Raw genomic sequence first — 19,795 nt, 5'->3', positions numbered from 1 at the left:
TCGGTCCAAGTAATATGTTGTTCTCTGGTTCTGCCCAGCAACTAGGTGATCTACAAGGCCTCCCGTATAACGCCTATATGGTGCCATACCAATTGTCACTTGGTAACTGTTATTATAAGCAAAATCAATCAATGGGATGTGGTCCTCCCAACTGCCCTGAAAATCTATAACACAAGCCCACAACATATTCTCCAACCCTTTATTGACTCTCTCCATTTGTTCATCTGTCTGCGAGTGAAAACCATAAGAATACGACAACTGGCTACCGAAAAAAATTCTAGAAGCTCCTCCAAAAGTGTAAAGTAAAAACCGAACCTCGGTCTGATACAATCGTCTCTGGAACTCCATGTAATCTCACTTTCTCCTGGATGAATATCCTCGCATAAGTCTCTACCGTGTAAGTCATCTTTACCGGTATGAAATGTGCTGACTTCATCAACCGATCCACTATTACCCAAATTGAATCATTCCCCTACTTTGATCTTGGTAATCATACAATAAAGTCCATAGAAATATCTGCTCACTTCCACTCCGGAACGAGTGAAGGCTGTAGGGTTCCTACTGGTCTCTGATATTCTACCTTCATTTGCTGGCAGGTAAAGCACTTAGCTATATATTCTGCAATCTTTCTACGCATGCCTCTCCATAAAAATGTCTCTTCAGATCCTTGTACATCTTCATTGTGCCTGGATGCATTGTATACCTAGAACGATGCTCCTCATCAAGAAACTCCTTCTTTAGCTTTGCATTAGTTGGCATAACTAATCGACCCTTCATTCGAAGGCCTCCATCTACTCTAATGGTCCAATTAGATTTTGGTTCTTTGGAAATCTCCCCCTTTCAGGTTTGAATCCAAGAGTCATCCAACTGAGCTCTGACCACTCTGTCACTCCAAGATGACTGTATAGACCAAGCTCACAAAAAGACGATGCTCCCGCCAATCTCCGGTCTAAAATCAAACTGGCTGAGGGTGTAAAGATCTCGGTACAATGAGCTTCTCAAAGTTAAAATCCGATGTCGACACTTCCTGTTCAACACATCTGCCATAACGTTTGCCTTCCCCGGATGATACTGAATCACGAACTCATAATCCTTAATAAACTCAACTCATCGTTGCTATCTCTGATTTAGTTCTTTCTGAGAGAAGAGGTTCTTCAAGCTCTGATGATCTGTGAATAGCTCGAACTGTACTCCGTACATGTAGTGTCTCCATGTCTTCAATGGGAAGACCACTGCTGCTAGCTCTAAGTCATGTGTGGGATAATTCTGTTCATGCGTTCTCAATTGACACAAAATGTATGCTACTACCCTTTGGGTCTGCATCAAAACGCCTCCTAGATGCACCAACAATGCATCTGTGTAGACTATGAAGGTCTTATCACTGCTCGGAACAACCAATGTTGCCGTTATAGTCAACTTATTCTTCAAAGTCTTAAAGGCCTCCTGACACTCTGTGCCACAAACAACCCGTACACTCTTCTTTGTAAAACGTGTAAGCGACGTTGTAATTTTTAAGAAGTCCTGAATGAACTTCCTGTAATAGCCTGCTAATCCCAGGAAACTACGAACCTCTGTAACCGTCTTCGGCGGCTCCTAATCTAGTACGGCCTCTACCTTAGTTGAGTCTACTACAATACCCTCCTAGCTGATAATATGTTCTAAAAAGCTGACTTCAGAAAACCAAAACTCACACTTGCTAAACTTGGCGTACAGTTGATGCTCCCGTAATGTCTGTAATGCTAAACGGAGATGCCACTCGTGCTCTGCCTCTGATCTCGAATATATAAGGATGTCGTCAATAAAGACGATCACGAACTGGTCCAAGTATGCCGTTTCATCAAATCCATGAATACGCGGGTGCATTGGTCAACCTAAATAGCATGGCAAGGAATTCGAAAGACCCATATCGAGTTAGAAAGACGGTCTTAGGAATATCCATCTCCCGAACTCGTAACTGATGATAGCTAGAATGAAGATCAATCTTAGAGAAATGTTATGCTCCCTGCAGCTGGTCAAACAAATCATCAATCCTCGGTAGTGGGTACCAATTCTGAATAGTGACTTTGTTCAACTCGCGATAGTCTATACATAGGCGCATACTGCCGTCCTTCTTCTTCACGAAAAGGGCTGGCGCTCCTCATGGAGAATGACTCCGACGAATAAAATCCTGAGATAATAACTCATTTAACTGGGTCTGTAGCTCCCTCATCTCAGCAGGTGCCACACGATAGGGTGCTCAGGATATTAGTGTTATACCTGGCTGCAACTCGATGCAAAATCTCGACCTCTCTCACTGGAGATAAACTCGGTATGTCCTGAAAGACATCCTAGTACTCTGAGATCACTCACGTCTTGCTCAAATCGGCACCACGATCCTGTAGCATCACCTCCTCAATGTACGATAGAAATAATTCCTCAAACTGGTTGCCCTGTGAGGTCACTACTATCAACTCAGACTCATTGGATGCTCGCAAGCTGACTGTTTTAGCAAAACAGTCCATACTAACATAAAACATGATAGGAAGATAGCCAATCCATGCTGAGAATGACATCGAATACCGACATCCGCAAAATGATTAGATCTATAATAAACTTAGACTCATCTAGACTGATGACACATATCCTATGGACACTCCCTAATAGGGACACCTCCCCTAAAGGAGTAGAAACGGATAACGGTACATCTAAAGGATATGCAACTTGCTGGAACCTATCCATGAATGTATGAGAGATAAAGAATGAGAAGCTCCTGAATCAAACAAGATCCGAGTTGGAAATGAATAATCACTAAGAAAGTTCTGCTCGCACCATGATCACGTGATACGATTGCATAAACTCTATCGGTGGCTGACGATTGCTGTGCTACTGGCGGTAGAATTTATGGGACTGTCTATCGCTCAGGAATTTTTTGGATAGCACGAATCTGGCCTGCAGGTCCCTCTATCCTTGGAATGGCAGGTGGTGCATCGATCTTCTGCTACTGATCGTAACCGTGGCCCTACGACTGCTGACCCTGACCACTGATTTGTTGTTGGTGATGAAAATCCTTACCCCATTGCTGGGTTCCTCACTGTCTTGCAAAAGATTTATTGTCCTTGTCCTGGTCTCCGGACAATGCTGCTTCCAAAATTAACTCTTAGTATGTCTACCTGCTCCAATCGGGTTAGGTCTAGCTGCTTTTCGAAATAGTGGATGAAATCCTTCTATGAAATTGACATTTGTTTCTCCGGCATAACTAAATTCGGTGCTATCCTCCAGCGTCGTGCTTTAAGCTGAATATAACTAATCTCCATCTATGTATTGAGTTGACATTAAGTAAATCTAAAAGTATTTCCCACATATTTCCTCCTTTTATAGGTTGTAACTGAATCCGATGTATCCTAAAATTTCTATGCTCCCAACTTCTAATATCTTCCTCAATCTTACCGAGTCAAGATTTCTTCTCTGCGGCTCTATTAATAGCTGAATATGGCGATGGTGAAACCTTCAGTATTACCTCTTCAATAGGTATAGCTTGTACAACTGGTGGTAGAACTTCAGAAAGTGTAATCTGGCTTGTTACTCACTCCTCGAGTGTTGCTAATCCTTGCTTCTGCAATCACTGTTTCCAAGTCGATCAGATACTGTGAAGCCTGCTGTGGCTCGGGCTCTACTTGCTCAGCTCTCCGGGTACAAGCTTTATCTTGACCACGTCCTCGTTCCAATGTTTATAATACCAAGAGAAGAGCTTATTTGACATAGTAAGTGAGATCCCAATCATAAATAACATAACATATACCAATAGAAAAAAATCGTATCACTTATCATTCATACAATTACTTTTTAATCAAAGTAAGGTAAGTGTCACAAAAAAAATAATAAATTTTCGAATATACTTATATAACGTCCTCACTCATTCTAGAAATTGCTAGCAAACTCTATACATGATTCCTAGGAAACTCTATCCTAGCTCCACGACTCGACATAGAAATGATCCTAGGATGCTGGAACTAGAGCTCTGATACTAACTGTGATGCCACTGGGTTCACACAAGGCTGCAGTCTAAGGTGAAACCAGAGATGTCAAACCTGCCATGCACCTACACTGTGCATAAACACATTTTACCAATCACAATAATATCCTCTAGTGGAATCAAATAGAAGTGCAGGTACAAAACAGGCAAAATAAAGGGAATAAATGTAATAGACATGATATAGAAGAGATATCTCATAAATAAAAAGAATCATGTCTTAACTATAATACATATAATATTTGAATAATGAAAATATCTCAGCATGAATCAACTAAAAATCGTACTAAGGCACACTACCTTTACAATATAAAAATAAAACTCTAATGTCTGGATAAAACTCAATACTACAGTGGAGTCTCTACAAGTAAAAATACGTGACGATGACTATGCTAGAACTCCGTTACCCTGCGACTCTCCGAAACTCTGAACTACCTGAAAAGTAATTTAAAAGAAAAAAAAGAATAACAATAAGAGCGTCAGAGCGCTACAGCAAGATTACCTCCATCCGTCTCCAGGGGAAGGTGTAGGCGTATAAAATTGCTTATAGGTCCCTTAACACAGCTCGACACGGTGATTCAACAAACCAACGAACCATCGAGGCGACGAGGTTAAACACCGAAGCGGATTTACTGCCAAATCAGGATCTAGACTGCCAAATCAGAGTTCAGATCAATAAATCAGAGTTCGGATAAACCGGAAAACAAAAAAAACCAATATTTGGGGGACTCGGCCAAAACTGAGCCACCTCTAGGTGGCTCGGTGCCTCGGCCACCTTTTGGTGGCTAGGTGCCTCGGCCACCTTTTGGTGGCTAGGTGCCTCGGCCACCTTTCGGTGGCTAGGTGCCTCGACCACCTTTTGGTGGCTCGATGCCTCGGTCACCTGTGCCAAGGCACAGTTCTGAGTGCCTATAAATAGGCTAGGGGGGCTCATTTTCAACCTGTGCCAAGGCACAAGTCTGAGTGCCTATAAATAGGCTAGGGGGGCTCATTTTCAAGGGGTTGGAATTTTTGGAGCCAAAACTCTGCTGGATTGAGAACTCACCTTCGGATTATCAAACTTAGAAGACTCGGACTCTCAGATCTGGTTCTTGGCGATCATCCACGCCAAATAAGGCAGGAGTTCGAGAGAGATCAGATCTGAGATCTACACGGTTTCACTCCGGATCAAAACTTGGTTTTTGATCCCGAGAAGGCTATTATTTCCTTGGTGAAATAGTACCCTCGGCTGTTATTTCCTTCGTGAGATAACACCCGCTATACCGTTTAGATCCGACCGGATCTAGATCGCGCGGTGGTCCACGGATAAACCCCGGCGCAGGCAAAGAACCCACCAAAGCGAGTGACCGTAAAACAAGAGCTCGTGATTTGTTCGACAAATAAGGAAAGTTGTAATTTTCATTTTCTTTTGATTTTATTGTAACCGGATCTTATAAAAAGACCGGATCTTTGTAAGCGATAAACTATTACTAAAGAGTGTACAATGACTTCAATGAAAGCTACGATTTTTCCCGCGAACAATCTGGCGACCACAGTGGGAGCCACCGATCTCTGCCTATAAATAGACAGTGAAGAGAGCCTATAAATAGACCCCCTTGGCTCATTTTTGAGGGGTTGGAATTTTGGAGCCGAAACTCTGCTGGATTGAGAACTGGACTTGAACTTTCGGAGCTTTGAAGACTCGACTTCTAGATCTGGTTCTTAGCGATCGTCCACGCCAAATAAGGCAGGAGTTCGAGAGAGATCAGATCTGAGATCTGCACGGTTTCCCTCCGGATCAAAGCTTGGCCTCTGATCCCGAGAACTAAAGGCTATTATTTCCTTGGTGAAATAGTACCCCCGGCTGTTATTTCCTTCGTGAAATAACACCCGTCATACCGTGTAGATCCGACCGGATCTAGATCGCGCGGTGGTCCACGGATTAACCACGGCATAGGCAAAGAACCCACAAAAGCGAGTGACCGCAAAACAGGATCTCGCGATTTGTTCGACAAACAAGGAAGATTGTAACTTTTTCTTTTTCTTTTGATCTCGTTGTAACCGGATCTTATAAAAAGACCGGATCTTTGTAATCGATAAACTATTACTAAAGAGTGTACAATGACTTCAATGAAAGCTACGATTTTTCCCGCGAACAGAAGGGCTGCTAGATGGAGTGAATACTCTATCTATTAAGCATAGTCTACCTAGATTCATTTCTCCCATATCTAAGTGGGATTAATATTTAGAATCCTACAATATGAGACGTAGTACGTCGAGCAAAATAATCCAAATAAGGAAACCCTCATGTATATACCATAAGTTTTAAATTGTAGATATCTAAACATTAATACTGAACTAAAAAAGACAATCTAATGAAACCAACAATTAGAAATCCACAACACGAGACTGGTACGTCGAGCAAAATAATCCAAATAAGGAAACCCTTATATATATACCATATGTCTCAAGTTGTGAATCTCTAATCATTGATCCCAACTAAGAAATAAAGCAAGCAGTAAAAAAATTAAGACATCAACACATCATATTTATCATATCTTCCACTATCACTGGGGAGATAGAATAAAATACCAATACATAATTTTGTATACTTTTAAAAGCAACGTATCTCGGTTATATAGTCCAGTGATATGTCGTATTCATAACCAATATCTGCCACACTTAGGCTATCAGATAATTGCCTTAATGCAACAGACTACCCTGTAGGTATCCTGAACTGTGTACACGGCTCATTAGTCTCATCACAATCTTAATGCGTAACATGAGTGCGGGATAGACTACCAAATAGGCATTCTAAAAATATGGCTCACGAGGCTCATCGCACCGTAGTGTGGGACGGATGGCTAGATCAAGCCTCCTAAAATCCGACTTAATGGCCTGTACATGTGGAATATTAACGCACTACCTCATGTAGTACTAAAATGACCTCATCAACGATATCCACCTCATATATAAACTGTATATATCTGGTATGTCAACGCATTATCCCATATAGTACTGAGTTGTGCTCATCAATGACATCCAACATGTGTATGAACGATATCTAATTCAAATATGATCAAATCAAAGACATCCAACATGTGTATGAACGATATCTAATTCAAATATGATCAAATCAAAACTCATCATAATCCCATTGGGATTCTCAAATGTGAACGATATCTAATTCAAATATGATCAAATCAAAACTCATCATAATCCCATTGGGATTCTCAAATGTGTAACACAATATATTCATGACTATACGTGTAACATCAAGCACCTTAAAACTCCACGAACGCATCTCAAAACGGCACCACACACCTCCACAAAACGAGCATGAAAACAGACGGGACTTCTGTTAGTAAAATGAGCATATCTTTCTCTAGGAAAACTATTTTTAGAAATGGTTTTCTGTTTTTAAAACTAAATTCACATATATTACAAATGACATAAGATTGATTCTGTTTGGAGTTCATTTGTAATCCCAAATCTCTAATTAAACATTATACATGTCCAACAGTTTTTCTACAGGATATGTTATTAGTAAAAAATATATATCTTTCTCTATACAAACTATTTTTAAGAATGGTTTTTTATTTTAGAAACTAGATACATATATCTTTCATTTAAAACTAGTTTTGTTAAATTTAGAGTTTATTTACTATCTCATAATCTTAGTTAAAATTATATAAGTACTGCAGTTTTCTAAGGAAAATTTATACTTAGTACATCTCTTAATTTTCTCATATATAAATAAAATTATGAATAACCCTAATGATCATGATTATGATACTATCATAAACAGCAATAAAAGATTACTAATATAATATTAGTTTAATATTTACTATCAAAAATCTGACTTTTAACACCTCAGGTTAAGATTAAAGCATGAAAATACATATTCAACATTATATTAATCATCTACACTAGTTATTTAACTATGGAGATGGATTTGGATGAATATAATATTACCTCAAACATTGTTCTAAGCCTATAAAATAAATAGCAACCATTCTACAAGCATAAATAACCCGTTCTCCCTTGTCACACGTCGAAGATCTCGCCCTTGTGTCGATATTGTGCTTCATAAAGCTCTCAAAAATCATAAAAAAAAAAGATCTAGGGTTTTTAAGGGAAGAGGATGGCTGCTAGGGTTCATAAGTATGACAAAAGTGAAGAATTTTTATAAAAACATAGGTATTTATAGAGGCAAATCCGAAACAAACCTGTTTGACCCGAACCAGGAAACCTAGTCTGACTAGGAAAATAACCTTCGGTATTTTGACCATAAATTTCACGTCCGACTTTAGAATGAGGTAATATAAGATTTGTTGGAAAGCTCTTGAAGATACCAATAACTTTGGTTTTCTAATGTTTTTTATATTCCAACTATTTCAATGTATAAAATGCATATACTTTTAACTGGTCGTTTTTTCAGATTCAGGCCCGTGCACGTGTGCATGATATCACTTCTATATTCACACACACACACACACACACACACACACACACACACACACACACACACACACACACACACACACACACACACACACACACACACACACACACACACACACACACACACACACACACACACTATATATATATATATATATATAATTGATCTCAAATTAATTCCTAACATACTCAAACATTAATAAATATCATTTATTATAATATAACACATTTATTATTATTTATTATAAAATATTTAAATTTTTAGGGTTTTACAATTTCGATCACTTGGGACTTTGAAGTCCCAACAGTCTTAACACCACCGTTCTTGGATGCTCTGGCAATCATGGATTTTTTATTAAAGGTAACATCTCTACTAATCATGAACTTAGAATCTTCTGTACACCAAAGACGATAGTCTTCTACGCCCTTTGCATACCCCAAGAATATTGTCTTCTTAGCCCTCACGTCAAACTTTTCCTTGTTGACGTGATAGTAGGTGGTACATTCAAAAATCCTGAGCCTATCATAATCTACATGCTCTCCTGATCATGCCCGATAGGGTACATTTCCATCCAATATCGAATGTGGAGAATAATTCACTATGTAACAAGCTGTAGCAACTGCTTCTGCCCACCATTCTTTGCCAAAACCAGCATATGATCGCATACTCATTACTTTCTTTCATAATGTATGGTTCAGTCTTTTTGTGACTCCATTCTGCTGTGGTGTAGACCTGACTATCCAGTTTCGAGCAATACCCTCCTGATCATAGAACTCCTTGAAAACCCCCTCTCTATATTCTGTACCATTATCAGATCTCAGTATCTTCAATTTCTTGTATGTCCTGTTCTCAACCATTGCTTTTCACTTCTTGAACATCTCGAATACCTTATTTTTATGCTTAAGAAAGTAAATCCAAGCATACCTAGAATAATCGTCTATGAACGAGATAAGATACCTGGAACCACCCATGAAAGTTGTCTGAGTCGAACCCGAAACATCTGTATTCACATAGTCTAATATATCTCAGCTCTTGTGCCTGCTTCTCAGAAACTGAACCCTGTGTGCGTTTCCGTACTCATAATCCTCGTAAAAATCCATGTAAGGTTTCTTCATATTCTTTAGCAAACCTTTCTTACCAAGCAGATCTAGAACCTTTTCTGACATGTGCCCAAGCCGCCTATGCCATAACCGAGTATGCTCACATGGGTCTCCACCACTTTCATTAGTTCCAACCGCTGTATCTCCTATCACTATTGTACCGGAGAGAGTATATAGATTACCGTGACGAATACCCTTTATCACTACTAAGGAACCCCGAACAACCTTCTTTACTCCGTTCTCTGTTACTATCTTGTAACCAACGGAGTCTAAAACACCAACTGAGATAAGATTCTTCCGTAAGTCGGGAATATGCCTCACATCCATTAGGGTTCTGACCACTCCATCATGCATCTTGATTTTTATATCACCAAGCCCCATTGTTTTTTACAAGTATGGTTATTACCCATCAATAAAATTCCATCATTAATGTTTCTATAGGTAGTAAACCACTTTCCATTTGGGCACATATAGTAGGTGCAATCCAAATCAAGATCCACTTACCGAAGATATCTTCGCTACCCGTAACAACGTAGCATTCTTTATTTCTCCCTTCCTCCGAGACGTAACTCGCCTCTTCCTTGCCTTATCTTCTCTTAGTTTTATTGATATTCTTCTTCCCACCTACTCTCTTGTTAGGACAGTCAACCTTGAAATACCCTAGCTCACCGCATTTGAAACCGGTCTTCCCGCAAGATGTCTCGATTTCAATCTAGACTTTCTACCCTTGTCTTTTCCTTGCTCATTGCCCCTTCCCCTTACAAACAATCCTTGTGCTTGCTCCTTGTTACCACTAGTGGTCATATCACTAGTTACAATTTTTTGAAGATCATCCACCCAAAGCGTCGTTCTAGTCTCATCCATCTTAAAATTGTCTTCTACAAGCATCAATATTTGTACCAGTTTCTTATAAAAATTTGGTAAAAAGAGAAGTAGCAAAAGTGCTTGATTCTCATCTTCTACTATCATATCAATATCCTTCAAATCCGATATAATCCTATCGAACTTGTTGATATATTCCCGGATTGATGAACCTTCCTCTATTTTGTAAGTATACAATTTGGATTTTAAGTAGATCCGATTTGTTAGACTCTACGTCATGAATGTACTCTATAACTTTGACCACACACCCGCAGCCGTTTCCTCTTGATCCACCAAGAAAGCAACGTCCCTCTTAAGGAATAGGATAATCGATGCTCGTGCTTCAAGATCTAACTCTTCCTAATCCTCATCTGACATATCTTTGTGCTTCTTTTCTTTTCCTACCAAAGCCTTGTGCAAATTCTACAAAATCAGCCAATTTTTCATCTGCATCCTCCAATAGGAAAAATCATTCTTCCCATTAAACTTTTTAATCTCATACTTTTCAACTTTAACTGTTTTACTAACATACGTCATCCTCAGCTTGTTTCAGTAATCTACCTCTCTCAGAAAAATTCAACAAATACATTGTGTGCACCACACAATAATCAAGCATCACCTCAAATCGGAAGCTCAACCACTGCCAATCTGAATAAGGGCTCTGATACCAATTGTTAGGAGCGAGGGAAGACCACACTGCCACGGAAGCGATATTAATCCCGAGAGAATACAATCAACTAGCAATAATGAATACACAGATAAAACAATAAATAAATCAGATGAGACAACAGATTGACGTGATTCGGCAAACTTTCCTACATCCACGGGAGCCGCACAAACAGTTTTTTATTTAACCACAAGAAATTATAAAGCTTATAACAGAGAAGTTCTCAAACTTTAGATCTCTCAAAGTACCGCATGTGATTTTAATCACAAAATCACCGCTCAATTTCTCTTCTCAAATAACCGCTCATTGTAGTGAAATACTTCTTAAATCTCCTTAAGAATAGCCGCCACCAGAGAACTCCTTGAGAAATCGCGAGATGAAGTTCTGCTCATTTCGCTCGTGAATAGGGTTTCACATTTATAGGGAAACCCTAGGGCGATCTCCAGCTGGGTCCAGTTGGCTTCCACCACGCAACAGACGAGGTCCATCCGCTCTCCTCTCTCGTGCAGGCGAGGTCCACAAATGCTTCAGACGAGCTCACCCTTGCCCGCAGGTGAGCTCTCTCGCCTCGCCTCTCCAGGCGAGCTCTCTCCACGACAAGCGAGCTCGAGCTCCTTCGTCAGGCGAGTTCTTCCACTCTAGCAGGCGAGGTCCTCCACTCCAGGAGAGGTGCACTCACAGTCCGCCCGCAGACGAGCTCGAACCCCTTTCACACAGGCAAGCTCCTCGCCTCAGACGAGCTCCGACTCTCCTTACCTTAGGTTCGTTCTTCTTCAATAATATCATGAGCAAGATTGAGCTGAGTTAAATTACTATCAGAAGTAATTACACTGATGCTTATATTTTCACTCTGAATTGTTAGATTTTGTCTTTTGAATTAGAATTTCAACTGCTGTCTTTTTAGAACAACGTCTGCTCCCTTCGTGCTTAATTAAACAAATTTAGATACAATTAAGAGAAGGGCAATTAAATTTCATAGAACTCATCTGCTTTGGCTCATTTTAGCTATAGCATGCTCGTCTTTTGAAAGGATATGGATCCTCCCCACTACAAAAAAAGTAGTGGAGAGACCACTACTTTTAATCTCAATTGTTAATTATTTAGTAGGCGGTTATGTAGAATCGCTATTTGGCTCGCGAGTTAACTCGCGGCCTCAACACGCGCCTATGTGGTCGGCTCCACGTCAGAAGGCTGTTTTCACCCCGTGACCTCAATTTTTTTCCCCAACCTCGTTCTCTCTCCTCACATTAGAGAAAAATCCCCAAATAGCGTTCTCTCCCCCTCCCAACCCTAGCCCCAACCCCGCCGTGAAACCGCCGCCGTCCCCTGACGTGGACGTGACACCGTCGCCGCCCCTGACACCGCCGTCGCACCGCCGCTGTCGACACAGCTCCACTCCTCTTCTCAGCTCTCCATCCCCCCACTTAAAAACAGGTACCTTTCCTCGCTAATCCATCAAAAACCCTCTATTATCCCCTCAGCTCCACTACCCTTCCCAACCCTAGCCCCAACTCTCTTGTGACACCGCCGCCGTCCCCTGACTCCGCCGTGACACCGTCGCCGCCCCCTGATCTCTCAGTCGACACACCGCCGCCATCTCCTCAGCTCTCCATCCCCCCACTTAAAAACAGGTACCTTTCCTCTTTAATCCATCAAAAACCCTCTATTTCGTGTAAATTTCACTTCTTTGAATTGGCATATGGCGTATACAGTTTGCAATTGATTGATGTTTGCCTTGAGAATTTTGTGTAGATTACGGTTATTCTAATTTATGCACCTTTTTAGCTTTCACATCTGTAAGCTCATGTTGACACATAAAACAAATCATACAGATTGTTTGACATACATCTGTAAGCTCTATTTCGTACAAATCATACATCTGTAAGCTCATGTTGAGAATTTTGTGTAGATTGTTTGACATGCACAAGAAAAAGCTTGTTCATGCTTGCAAATTAATCACTACTTGATTCGGTCCAAGTTAACCAGCACTTGGTGATTTTGTGAATGAGATATCTACGTCTGTAAATCCAAATCCTAAACAGCAAGTGTAAACTGTGAACAGTAACATCCATGTAAAAATGTTCCAGTGCAAATGAAGACTGTAAACAGCAAGTGTAAACTGTGAATGAGATATCTACGTCATCAGCTTGGATTTTAATTAAAATGGTTATCTGGTTCTTTTACTAATCAGTAAACTTGGTCTAAATCTTTCTTCTACTGCAGAATCATGTCGTCAACATCTTCTCAACAATCATCCTCTTCTAAACGGGCAAGGTTCTTTGATAGGAGGCTATATGCTGCAATGTGGAATCGTCCACCTCCATACGAGATTCCGAATTGTTTTTGTGGGATTCCAGTGCAAATGAAGACTTCTTACACCCCGAGGCATCCGTGTCGTCAATTTGGAATTTGTGCTACAAACACTTGTAATTGCTGGACTTGGTTAGATCATGGCGAAGTACCAAGTTACGCTCAAGACTCAATGAATATATTTATTCGCAAGTTTGAAGAGCTTTCAATTGAAAATGAGAAATTGAGATCAAGAATACATAATGAAGAAAATGGATTTTGGAAGAAACATATTCAGGAAAAAGGTTTTCTACTTGGAATTTTTGTTGGTTTCATGATGTCCATTTTTCTTGTAATAATATCCAAGTAAGGGTATTGTTTATGGTTTGGACCTTGTAATATTTTACTAACTTAATTACGTATACAGTATTTGTATTTCACTTTTTTCAGTGTAGCATTATTAATCTGTTTGTAATTAGTCAGCAACAGAAACTGGTATCTGCTTGTAGTGCTAGTGCATGTTCACAAGAGTGTCTTATGAACATAGAGAACTCTCTTGTGCACGAAGCCAACGAAAACTGCCCAGATCATGCTATCGGGAAACTACCTGAATATGTTTCATTTAAATTCATATTCTGAAAGAATCAACAAATAAATACACAAATGAAAAAAAAGATAAAAACACTTTTGCTCGATCTCTGAGTACAGATACTGGAGCACAAAAAGCTTACAGCACAGGCCTGATTCTTAGTAATTCAGACGCCATAGCATGTCAATGCTGCTTTCAACCAGAACTAATTACTTAAAAGGAAAAGAAAATCAGAGAGTAAAACAAGTTTGGATGGAAAAATCTTAATACACTTAATCGATGATCTAAAATACATTTTCATATACCTGACTACTTCCAGATGGATGTCATCGGTTCAAAACTAGTCAAGTTGATGCAGATAGGCGCAGCTCACCCTATAAATATCAAGTCCATGATCATCTTTCTTAACACGCTGTATCTGCTATAGAGTTTTGACTCTACAACCGTCACAAGTATGTACTACTCCCTTCATCTTCATTTAATTACACAAACAAAACTACAGTAACAAACATATATTCATTTCGACAAAAAATATAATCACAACCAAAAATATAATCAGTCCTTCAATATCATCCAAAATTCACAACCAAAAAAGCATCAGTCCTTCGAATATCATCCAAAATTCACAACCAAAATATCATCCAGAAGTTTTAATATCATACAGAAGCATCAGTCCTTCGAATTCAATAACATCCAGAATTAAATATCATACAGAAGTTTTAACCAAAAAGCATCAGTTATTAACAAAAAGCACCCAGAATTCAATATCACGAGCCAAAAGCATCCAGAATTCAATATCATGAGCCAAACATGTCTTCAAGTAGTAATCAATTGTCGATAAAAGAGGCTTCACAACCAAGTGCATCAGGGCCCTGAATGCAAAAAACAAATATTAATACAACTTGTTACAAGAGCATAATTGATGAACATTTACCCCAATAAGCATAATTGATGAACATTTACCCCAATAAGTAAAGTCAAGCTAGTCATAACAATATGGAACTTCCAATCATATATAACAAGCCAGCGGACACATGAAAGATTAATTTGGAGGGTAGTTACAACTTGCATGATGTCACTGAAAGATTAGAGTGAAAAGATTGTTTGACATGCACAAGAAAAAGCTTATTCATGCTTGCAAATTAATCACTACTTGATTCGGTCCAAGTTAACCAGCACTTGGTGATTTTGTGAATGAATGAGATATCATAAGTTATTTTGGCTTAAAGGCTGTATATTTGGGGCAGGGTGGTGCTTGTAGTCAGACTTCAAAGGTGCCTCAAATCTCTAAAGCATCTTATTTTAGACAAATATTAATACAACTTGTTACAAGAGCATAATTGATGAACATTTACCCCAATAAGCAAATCATACCCATAGGTTTGATGCATCACATCATGTTTCTTTGATGCAATCCATACAATTGTGTCAACCCCATCGCATGTAGATCTCCAGGCATTGGAAATTGAGGCTGTAACACATCATATAAACTATGGTGATTAAATCCTATCCGTAACATAGAAAATAAAGATGTTGATATAATACATGAGACTATATCTTACCAACTGCATGGATTCATTTGTTAATTGTTGTGCCGGCCAACACATTCCCCATGGATGCACTGAATTTGGTTGTGGCATGTAAGCATTTGAAACCATGCTATCTTGTGTGTAGGAAAGAACACCCTCTTGAGACTGTGATGGATTGTTGACGGGCACATTAGCATTGAGATCATTTTTCTTCTTTCTTCGCCTACTTGTTGGCTTAATTCTGTTTTGCCTAGGCCGACCTTTCCGAGTCTTAGAGAGAGGATCCAATATGTTTTCATTTTCCTCCTTTTCATGTGTTTGTTGGAAATTTGCAGTAAAAAGACAATGAAAGAAAAATTGACTTGTATTCCTCTCAAAATCAATTACAATTCGGATTCCGATTACAAAAGAGAGGAGAATGAATTTGATTCTCCCCTTTGTTTAAAACTGGGTTCTTCTTGGTGGCGATGGAGTGCCTCCTTCGATTGATTGTGTCGAACTTGCTCTCCGTTGATGATCCGACCATCTTGATTCACTGGAACAATTGACTTGTTTGATGAATTCGGTTTAGAACTCTTGACGAGTGCAAAGAACTCAGAACGAGTTAAAAACTCTGATAAGAGTTGTTGAGAACCGAATAACTGGTTTAATGTAATTAACTTGCGTTGCAAGCCTAATTACGAACTCTTAAATGAGTTTCAGAACTCAGAGCGAGTTGAAACTCTGTAACAGAGTTGTTGGAGCCGAAGATTCGGTTAATTGCCAAGTGGATTATGCCGTTGACGAAGGGATCCTCTGGGATTTGATTAACTGATCGTTGATCAATTCCTTGATCTTCAAAAGATCTCCTCCTTCGTGCTGTTGAACTGCTGAGATTAGTTGACCTTGGGCGATTTTGATGCCAGCTCACCTCAACCCTCTATGGTTTTTACTGCCAGAAACCGATCAACCCCTTACTCAGTTGAGTAAGTCGGTTATTTATAGGGGGATTAGGGGTGTAACCAACCCCTAAATCCACTCCTAAGTGGGCGAAGATCCCTCAGAACGTGGGATAACGGTTTTGAGGCCGTTCGGCTTGTGTTTGAACAAGTCAAAAAGCCTCATATGGCGTTCTGGGCTTTAACTCTGCGTCCAAGGCTTAGGACGCAGAGTTAAATCTCTGTTGGAGATTTGAGACGCACAGGCCGCATGCACTCTGAAATTGGAAACGCACATGTCGCTGGTGCGTTGAAGTTCAACTCTGCGTCCAGAGTTTGGGGCACATAGTTGAGTCTGTCAAAGAACGCACGTTACGTGTGCGTTTTGTGCTTCAACTCTGCGTTACAGAGTTAGATGGTTGCTGGAGAATGCACAGGTTGTGTGCGTTTCGAATTTGAGAAACGCAGAAGTGAATTTCTGCGTTTGAGAGAGGTTGTTGAAGAAACGCAGAAGTGAATTTCTGCGTTTGAGAGAGGTTGTTGACTTGTAACCTCGTCTATTATGACATTGCAAAGGCCATTGCTTATTGATCTTTGCCTGTTATAAGATATGAGAGTCGTCAGATTGTAACTCTCACCATCGATTGTGAAGGCCACTGAATAGAGTTTTCATCAGCTGTCGGAAGTGTCGTCGAATTGTAACTCTTCTCGATCTGTATGAAAAGTCTCCCATTTGCCGCTTTCGATTGTCGGCGCGAAAGCTATTTGATTGTAGCTTCCGTTGTTGGAGCTTGACGGGAATCAACATCCATAGTGTCTTCTGGACGAATATTTGCCCACAGCTCTCTACCAAGCAACTCACCAACTAAGTCCAACCTTTTATTTCTGAAATTATTATACTGCTCATCAGCATCTCTCATAGTTGCTAATATAATATTAGTCACGCTGTTGTCACAGCCAGCAAGATCAATCATTTCAGAGATGAGGCCGTGTTTATAGCGGTTGCAGAGTTGCGGATGCAGTGATTAGAAAATCGTCTGATTGTAACTTCCATTATCAGGGCTTGATAGGGATCGGCTATCTATTGTGATTTTTAGACAGCCTACAGCTTCTTCCACAAAATCATGATTCATCAGTACTTCTTTTCCTTTCTGACTTGGTTCAGCAAGTTGTAGTTCTCTAAATTTGGTGTCTATCCATTTTTTAACAACCTCACATTCATGATTGTTTTGAGCAGCAAGATCAGCAACCTCACTAAATGCAAGACATAGCTCGCGATAGCGTAGTTGTTCAGGTGTGACAACCCAAGTATTAAATTTAACTTTTATCTTCGAGTGGGATCGCCTCACATCCTTTCTCCACCTTCTTAGAATGTACTTTTCCGGAAGAAAACTGACTTCGTGACGGATAAGAATGGTAAGAGCATGCCTACATACTATGCCTTTAAACACAAACATCTGACAACTACATGGAACTTCACAATCCTTCTCACGAAAGGATACTGTGAAGAATTTAGGAATCCTTTTGCCGCCCTCCAACCGCAAAGTCAAGTCCCGAATGACATACTCAAGCACCCCTGCTCCCTCCTGATAGTTTACAATATCACAATATATCTTTCCCGTGAATTCAGCTTGAAACTCTTTAAACTTTGCTAAAGTGTAGACTCCCTGAATTTGACTCTCCATATCATAAGTTGTTGCAGTAGCTTTTACTTTTGAAAATGACTCTGCATCGGCCCGCATCTCCTTTTCCGTCTTGCTTCTTAATGCATTTTCATACTGCTCAACAAACTGTTTTAGACTTGTTTTTGAATTGACATATCCATCAAAAAAAGCATTCATGCTTTCACTTCGCTGAGTAGTTGACATTCCTGCCCAAAAACTATTTTTGACAAAACATGGAACCCATCGGTTTCTCTCCTCGTACAATTCACCTAACCAATCACAATCCTCCAATCCATACATGTCAACCATTTCATTCAACTATTGTTCAAACTCTTGTGGACTTTGTGCGTCATACACCACTCCTTTCATGGTAGAACTGATGGCCTCATATTGAGTGTACCTTCCTAACTTTTCTGACAGCTTCTTCATTATATGCCACAAACACCATCTGTGTCTAGTGTTTGGAAAAACAATCTCAATTGCATTTTTCATGGCTCTTGCTTGGTCAGTTATTATCCCTTGCGGAGCACATCCATCCATGCATTCAACCCACTTTGTAAATAGCCATATGAAAGTCTCTGTGTCTTCTTTTGAAATCAACCCACATCCAAGTAAAATTGATTGCCCATGATGGTTAACGCCAACAAATGGTGCAAATGGCATATCATACTTATTAGTTAAGTATGTGGTATCAAAAGTGACGACCTCACCAAACTCTTTATAAGCTTCTCTGCTCCTACCATCTGCCCAAAATACATTTTTCAAATGATCTTCATCATCCAATTCAATATTAAAATAGAAACCTGAATTTTCTGCAACCATCCTTGAAAAATATTTCATAATCGCTGAAGCATCACCTTCGCCGAGACGTAAACGCCTTGATTCATCAACCAAGTTCCTGCAAGCCTTTTCATCACACAACAGATTCTCATATCCACCAGCCTCATGTACTAGTGAACTAAAATTTTTGTTGATTCTGATCCCGGCTTGATCATTCAGATTAATTTGATGCCTAACATGTGCACTAATTCTTTGGTTGCATCGAAAGAAACGACTTTTACTAGGGCTAAGGCCATGATTATGCTCCAGAACAACCACTGATATTTCCCATCTTCCGTCCAGATTCAACCTAGCTGTTATCTTTGCATTATACCCAACTCTGTAGCTTGCTTGTGGTTTTAAGGGATTTTGACAAGTACTATTATGTTTGCCAGCTCGACCACATACAAAAGTCATACTTCTAACAATGCCCATTTCATTCTTCCTTCTTGTATGTTTCTTAATTGGAAATCCACTGCTCTTTGCATAGTCTTTGTAAAACTCAAACAATTCATCTGGATCATTGAACTCCATCCCAATTTTAGGCTCATTTTGCTCAATCCGCTGATCAGTGTGCTGAGGCAACTCAGATCTCTCATCAACCGGGCAATTATTCAAGGCATCATCAACTACATCATCAAACTCCTCAATATCTGTCATGCCTGTTCAAATTGATCATCAATAAACTTTACAGAAAATAGTTGACAGAAACTGAACAAAGAAACTGAGCAAATAATTGACTGAAACTGACAATTAGCATCATGAAAAACAGAGATTTTATTCCATGACATACCAAAACATAATTAGTGGGGGTAGGGTGGGGCTACGATTTATTCTGTATAAGGTTAATGAACACTTGCAGTTGTTTTCGTTTCTTTTAGTTACTTCATCTTTAGAGTAAACAAAA

General features: G+C 39.7%; 2 protein-coding genes across 2 annotated transcripts; both read right to left on the bottom strand.

Annotated features, from left to right (window-relative positions):
* LOC109841674 (protein FAR-RED ELONGATED HYPOCOTYL 3-like) lies at window positions 14,693-18,378 on the bottom strand. The gene is made up of 4 exons (XM_020410622.1): window positions 17,512-18,378; window positions 15,522-15,794; window positions 15,354-15,430; window positions 14,693-14,831 (listed from the first exon to the last, which is right to left on the bottom strand). The coding sequence occupies exons 1-4, from the start codon at window positions 18,376-18,378 to the stop codon at window positions 14,693-14,695; spliced, it is 1,356 nt and encodes a 451-aa protein (XP_020266211.1).
* On the bottom strand, window positions 18,388-19,548 carry LOC109841673 (protein FAR1-RELATED SEQUENCE 5-like). The gene has a single exon (XM_020410621.1). The coding sequence runs from the start codon at window positions 19,546-19,548 to the stop codon at window positions 18,388-18,390; it is 1,161 nt and encodes a 386-aa protein (XP_020266210.1).

The sequence above is a fragment of the Asparagus officinalis genome, chromosome 5 (genome assembly GCF_001876935.1).
Source record: "Asparagus officinalis chromosome 5, Aspof.V1, whole genome shotgun sequence".
NCBI lineage: Eukaryota > Viridiplantae > Streptophyta > Magnoliopsida > Asparagales > Asparagaceae > Asparagus > Asparagus officinalis.
This window is presented reverse-complemented; position numbering and strand designations above follow the sequence as displayed.

Bases quoted from the DNA above. Each gene is read 5' to 3' on its own strand.
- LOC109841673 (XM_020410621.1), bottom strand. From the start codon at position 19,548: ATGACAGATATTGAGGAGTTTGATGATGTAGTTGATGATGCCTTGAAT.
- LOC109841674 (XM_020410622.1), bottom strand. From the start codon at position 18,378: ATGGTTGACATGTATGGATTGGAGGATTGTGATTGGTTAGGTGAATTG. The intron at 15,795-17,511 runs GTAGGCTGTCTA...ACACATGAAAAG, and splicing joins ATGATTTTGTGGAAGAAGCT to GAGGAAAATGAAAACATATT. The intron at 14,832-15,353 runs GTGATGCATCAA...TTTTGCATTCAG, and splicing joins TTGCATCAAAGAAACATGAT to GGCCCTGATGCACTTGGTTG.